The sequence below is a fragment of the Anser anser genome (assembly GCF_964211835.1).
Source record: "Anser anser genome assembly, chromosome: 6".
NCBI classification, from domain to species: domain Eukaryota; kingdom Metazoa; phylum Chordata; class Aves; order Anseriformes; family Anatidae; genus Anser; species Anser anser.
This window is the reverse complement of record NC_139726.1, coordinates 28151473-28158218: the sequence shown is the minus strand read 5'-3', so window position 1 is coordinate 28158218 and position 6746 is coordinate 28151473. Positions and strand designations below refer to the sequence as shown.

Below are 6746 nucleotides of genomic sequence, written 5' to 3'. Positions count from 1 at the left end.
TAACAATGATAACAGTTGTGTGGCGTCAGCGCTGAAAAACTCTTGGATAACAGTGAAACCATCCTGAGAAATCCTTTTAAAGTGCCTAAAAAATCACATTTTCTAAAAATAAATGGGTCTAAAGCTATTGTTTGATAGTTCATTTTTGTTTTCTTCATGCCTTGTTCATATTATTTTCCAATGATTGGAATATTCTCTTGGAAGTCTGAAAACAATTCTTTGTGTGCCTGATAATTAAAAAAAAAAAACACACACCCATGCATTGTTCAAATGAAATGCTGCTAACAATGACATGTTCTATTTCATTTACATACAGTCTTGAATTTGCAAGCGACATCATTGTGTTTGCATGTGCATCAGTATGGCCAACAGCAGGAAACACCCGAGATGTGTATCAGCCTTACTGCTCACTTCAGTGTCTCGCTCTAGTACAGACATAGCGTAAAGGGCAGTCCCGGTGCCCTGAAAGGGCCTGTGTCATTCAAAACTCCCTCGCCCTAGGGCAAGATGGCCGTGCCCTGCTGTGTGGCCTTAGTGCACGTTAGGGTGATACCTAAGGGAGCTTGCAGCCGCTGTACCCTGGCTCTTCTGTTGCCATTCTCCATGCATCCTGCCCCAGGAATGCTTCCACACGCATCCTTGTCCCTGCCTGGCTGCTAGAGCACCAAACAGTTGTAAAAGAACATCTATTTCATAAGATCTTTTTTCTCTCATTCTCTATTTTTTTTAATCAGTCTCTTCTTAGTTAAGTTCAAAACTGTTGTTTTGTCAGGTTAAGTTCTTCCTGGTACAGTGTTTCGGGCAGAATACCATCCTCTGAAATCTTGGTAAATTTTTCAGGTTTTCTCTCATCTCTCGCCTGCCCTTTTCTGGACCAATACAACAGACTCTGCAAGTCTTTGTTATCTTGAGTATTTTCCCACTGGTCTTATTTGACATTGCTGAATATTAGGCTAGTGAAGTTCCAACTCACAGTTAAACAGATAAAACAATGTCACAGCAAGAATTATAAATATGCCCTTGTCCAAGCCCGTAACAATGAGCGAGTCTGCGAGTGACGGTTCAGATCTCTGGTTTCCTCTCACCACCGTGGGAAAAGGAAGCTGCTTCTGTGCTTAGACAGCACTGATTGCTTCCTACATCTGTGTGCTGCAGTGGGGGCCAGCCCCTCCTGGCCTCTGCCCGCCAGCTCCAGAGAACTGGGTGTAGCTGCTTTGCAGCTCCAGCTCTGCAGCGTGACCCGCGTGTGTGGCCAGGGACCCTTTGCATCCACCGTAGCCACATCAGGCTGGAAGGGAGCAGGCCACGCAGGAGAAGGGCTTCTGCAAAATTCAAAACAGGAGGGAAGGAGGAAAAAAGTTTTGTAAACTGCTGGGAATGTGCAGCCAGGAGATTAGTCTAAGGCCCTGATACAAGCTCTGGTAAAACAGCTCCACAGCCTCAGGGGCGTTCTTTTGCAGGCCCCTGTGGCCTTCACAAGGGTGCCTTCTGGATCACAGTCTGGGTTTTTGTGAAACAAGGGAGGAAATAGTTGTATAAAATAGCATGAGTCTTGTTTCTTCTTTCTAGGAAAACAAAACACAATAAAAATCTAATCCATTTTGTTGTGAGAATGAAAGTGTTTTAAAGCAGAAAATCCGTTTATATGATTCCTTGTGGAGGAGAGCTCCAAATGTTAATTAATGAGCCCAAACTAGGACCGTTAAAACAAGCAGGACTTCAGCCATTTACTTCAGGCTGAGCAGGTTTTGATATACGTCATAAACAATTACAGCGTTTTTTTTCTACCATCTAAACAGTGAAAGTGCTGTGCAACCCACACAGTTAGGTGGTTGTTTTCTGTGAACACAGTAGATCTCACTTACTTTATTGGCAGGTAGCGCTGGGTAAAAGTATGTTGCATAGTTTGGTGTCTTTGCTAAGCCAAAAAAGAACAGTGGATTTTGGGCCCACAAAAAATACTCAGTGCTGCCTTTTTTTCCCCTTCTTGGAGGTAAAACTATTGTTTGGTGTTGGTAGTTGTTTTTTTTTTCTTCTAAAGGTTATTTCTTGACAGTTCACATTCCACAAATAACAGGAAGGATATTGTGGTTTACATGTGGTTGTAATTCTGGAAAGTGGCAATAAGAATTACAATCTGGCATTCTATATTTTATTATCTCTCACCAATATCCAGGTTGGATGTGTATACTGTATATTGCAACAAACTTTTAAAATATTCTTATAGTTATCAGCCACACAAACTCAGCTTGACCCTAGGAGTGTCAAACCATGTCTCTAGCCTAAGCATCACAGTGATAAAAATCCACTTAAAATTTAATAATTCTCTTGATGATGCAAGAATCAGATCAAATCTATTTCACCTGTTAGGACTTGTGAAGAGGAATGAAGTTACTCAAAGGCTTTTTATTGTCATTAAAAGCCTATCTGATTTGCAGCTACACCATTTTATGTAGAGGTATTTTAATATTTTGAGGCGTGGAATTGGGTTTTTGAATTTGTATTTTTTGTTCCCCCATTCTTGAAATTGGTGTAGGAATTTAGGCAGAGGGAAGCATTTCCCATAATCTGCCCATAGGCAGAGCCTGGATAGGAAGGCACCCTCTGCATGGAGGATGTTTTTAGGAACCTTTTCTACTCTATACCCAGTAAAACTCGTTTGAAGGAGCCTTGCTCGGCCGGAACATCACACACCGCATTCCAGCTGCAGCTCTCCCATCAGCTGCCGGCCTTAATTATCTCCAGTCCTGTGTAACGCAGCAAAGGTTAAAGCACACCAACAGCCCGGCCGGCTGACTTTATCTTTGTTTTGAGACCATAAACCCTCCTTAACGCACGAAGCACGGAACGGGTTGGCCTGGGCGAGGCAGGTGTTTGAAGCCGTGCGAGCGCGGCAGGATTTGAGGGGTTAAAGGGCAGAAGCGGCGGGGCCGGACGGGAGGACGGGACCCTGCCGGGGCCGGCTGCCCGGAGAGGTTTCCCCGCCGCCCGGCGCTGGGGGCCGGGGCCGCTCCCTCAGCGCCGCCATTTGCCGCCGCCCCCTGCCCGGCTTCGTGCGGCGGGGCGCGCTGCACCCCCCACAACATGGCGGCGCCCTGCGCGCGCGGCGGGGCCCCTGTTCGCCTCCCCGGAGGCCCGCCTCTCTGGTGCGGGGCGGGCGGGGCGCGGGGCGGCTCTGCCAGGCGGGGCGGGGCGGCGGTCGGAGCGAGTCCCCTTTGTGTCTGGCGCGAGGGAGGGCGGCCGTTGGTGCCGGCGGGCGGGAGGGGGCGCGAGCCGCGGCGAGCGGGGGGCGGCGGAGCGGCGGCGGCTGCTCGGCGGGCACGGGAAGGAGGCGGAGCGGAGCCCAGCCCAGCCGCCCCTCACCGGCGAGCCCCGCGGGGCTGAGGCGTTCCCCGCCCGGCGGGCAGAGCTGCGGGAGGAGACCGGGCCGGGGGCTGCCCGCCGCCGAGGAGGCTCCCGGAGCGAGGAGAGGAGAGGCGAGGCAGGAGCGCGTTCCCCCGGCGCGGGGAAGGGCCTCGCCGTGCCGCGCCGCGCCGTGCCTCCCGGCGCTCCGGGCCCCACCTCGTCGGGGTGGCCGGGGGGGGGGCGTCGCCGCTGCGCCGGGGGGCGGCGGGCCGGGGCTGCGCGGCGGAGGCAGATGGGCCGAGGGGCGGCCGCAGCCGTCGCCCACACAGCGCAGCGGGTCTCGCCCCGCCGTCGAGCGGCCCAGCGGCTCCCCGCGACCCCGGCCGTGTGAGGCGGCCGTGGGGACGGGGCCGGGCTGCGCCCCTTCCCTGAGCCCCTAGAGCCGGCCGGGACTGACAGCCGCTGCCTCCCGCCTGGATATGTTTCCTTCCCAACCCGGCTGCTTCTTCGACATCGTGAAGCTGCGTGGGAAATAAGCCGCCTTCCCGGCACGACGAGCACGGCGCCTGTCCCGGGAGGAGGGCGATGCGGCCGGCGGCAGCCGCCTTTCCCCCCGCTCCTCCGGCCGCCGAGACATGAGGGCAGGCTGCTGTAATGGAGTAAGAGCGGAGACGGCTCCCCTCACCTGCTATTTGCCCTCCCGGACTGGATTGTGAACCGAGAGAGCTCAGTAAGGCCGCTGGAAAAAAGGAGGAAATTCCTCTCGTCCGTATTTTTTTTTTCTCCTCTTTCTGCCTCGATCCTCGGCTCCCCCAGGTATGACTGCCTCACTGCAGCACCTCTTGCTGGTGCTCCTGCTCTCCAGTGCCACCCTGCTGCTCAGCACTGCGGCTGGTAAGTAGCCAGTGGCTGCACGGAACTGGCCATTTTGGCACGGCCGAGGGGGTGGGGTCCGCCGGCATTTGCACACATCTGGGTCTTCTTAAAAAGTGCTGGGCATGTATTTCAGCTGCGAAGCGTGATAAAGTTTTGAAAGCCCGATCTGTTAGGGCGTCTCGGAATACAAAATCTGCTTTATTGCGTAAATGAACTCGACTTGCATCCAGGATGCACGTTTTGTCTCGATCTGCTTCTCTCGTCTACTCGCTTATTTCAGTTTTGGAAACACAAATAGTCTTTTTGTTTTGCATGCCTTGCCCTTTGTAAGGTAACGCAGGCGTTTTTAATATATATTTTAATCGTTAGCAGAGCTGTGTCTGTTTTGCTGTGGGATTTTTGAGCACAGCCATTTTTAATTTTATCAGCATCAAGGCTTTTAGGGGGCCTTAAACGTGCTACAGTTTTATGATAGACTTATTGTAAGGTATATTTTTTTTCTTGGGGGAGAGATCTGAAGCAAAAATGAGGCATTTTCCCTCATGAGTGTAGAGGAGTAACATAAAATGCTGATGAGGAGCACTGAAAGGTCTCACAGTACTCTTTTATTTAAAAAGTTAGAAGTGTATACTGTGAGACCATCCTTATTCATATTTTATAATATATACTTGTAATTTTGCTTGGAAGCTTGATGTTAGACACATGAAATGTTTGGTCCTGGTATTGGAAGAGAGACGTGCGTTGGTCTGGCATCCTTTGGCTTTCTGTCATGGTGACAGATGAGCATGTTGGAGCTTTCTGAGTGTTACCCAGCGTCGTTAGGCACTAATGCCAACGCTTCTCACTGTATACATTTTCCAGCAATTCTGGAAGACTCCTGTGACTTTGGTGTCTTTTTACTAATCAGGACCCAGTCTGCAATGTTGGGTCTTTCTAGCATTATTTTAGTAGTCAGATGTGTATAGTTCATAAACGCATCCTTGTAAGAAAAATACAGCGTGTAGGCAGTTTCTTCATTGCTCTGACTGGATAGCCCCAGATTTTCTTGCTTCTGCTTTTTAAGAGGTCTCTTTCGGGAGGATATTAACATGACATAATTGATATTGCCTATATCATCCTGACCTTTGACTATTATAATTTTAGACTGATCTCTGCAGTGTCTGTCTGTGGTAGTTTCTTGGGAGTATTTTTTCTCTTTCTTCCTGGAAGAAGGGACTTCTGAAGGTCAGAAGTCTTGATATTAAAACATGCATGAATTGAGAGTGCCTGGTATCTAACTGTTCTTTCAAATACAATGATAACAATAATAATAATAAAAAAGTAGGCTTTTTTTCCCCCCCATCACAAAACCTTGAGCGAGTTGGTACTTTCTTTGCCTTGCCGAGGGAGAAGGGGAACTGAAGGAGCGAGGACAGATTTGAACCAGGCCAAGGGCTGGGCAGGTGTGGTACGAGCCTGTTCGCACAGTTCTGCCAGTTCACCTCAATCCTGACCTGGCAGCAGCATTCCTGTATTTCAGTTCTGTTTTTTCCTTGTTAAAAGGGTTTTAACAATGCTAGCTTGGCTATTTTGTGCATAGTAGCCTATTATCCCATTGTGATTTATTTCTTAATTGTGAAATTTTAACAATCCACACTACAAAAAACCTTGGTTGTAATCCTCTGTAAGAGTAATTACATGAATGATTTCAGCTTTAGTTAAAGTAACTAATTGTTGATTTTAAGTTTACACTCCATTTCAGAAAAAAGAAGTCTATACATGGGGAGGCTACACTAATGTGTAATTCTGCCCTTTTATGTTCATGAAAGAGCCAACACTACTACTTCTCTTCCCCTCCCCCCAAAGTATGAACTGTATGCTCACATCAGCGTAGAAAATGCTGGCTTTCTAGCTTTGAAAACCCTTATTAATTGTTCCTTCTGATCAGTGATGGATCTTGTGTCTCTGCACTACGTGGAACTGAGTGTTTATAGATGCAATATTGTGACATCAGAGGGAAAGTATTTTCATAACAGGTTTGTAGATTTTGGCCTTGAGAAGAATCTCTAGATCTCCTTGGGGAGAGCTCAGTAAAGACCTGAGCTTAGGATGGTCGGGAAGGAAGAGATGTGGAGATGTATAAAGAAGATGGAAAATCTTGAAGTGGGGCTGTAGATGACAGTTTCGCTTTTAATCTAGAATACGAATGAAGAATTAAGGTAGTCCTTCCTTCACCTTGATAAATGAGGATATAATACAGAACTGGCTCTAGATTCAAGTGGGGCTTTTCCTTTTTTTTTTTCTTCTGATTTTTAGGAGAAGAGTATTACTGGCTTTCTTTATAAAATCCAAATTTTGACAGATATCCAGTAGCTCTGTATTTAAGTTGTATATTAATCCTTATAAAGAGAATTGCTACAGTGAGAACACTTTACCCATACTAGTCTAAGGTAAATGATTGAGTGATTTACAAAAGTTATATTGAAAAAACAATTTGGACCGCTTTGTTCTTCATTTCTCAAATAACTTGAAATATCTCTAAATCT

At 48.0% G+C, this 6746-nt stretch overlaps 1 protein-coding gene across 1 annotated transcript in view; it reads left to right on the top strand.

Moving 5' to 3' along the window:
• The first annotated feature begins 3306 nt into the window (after nt 1–3306).
• Nucleotides 3307–6746, top strand: part of BMPR2 (bone morphogenetic protein receptor type 2) — a 113857-nt gene continuing 110417 nt past the window's right edge. Inside the window, exon 1 of the mRNA XM_083842234.1 lies at nt 3307–4239. Within this exon, the coding sequence (XP_083698360.1) occupies nt 4164–4239 (76 nt within the window). The 5' untranslated portion in view covers nt 3307–4163. The remainder of the gene's footprint in view (nt 4240–6746) is intronic.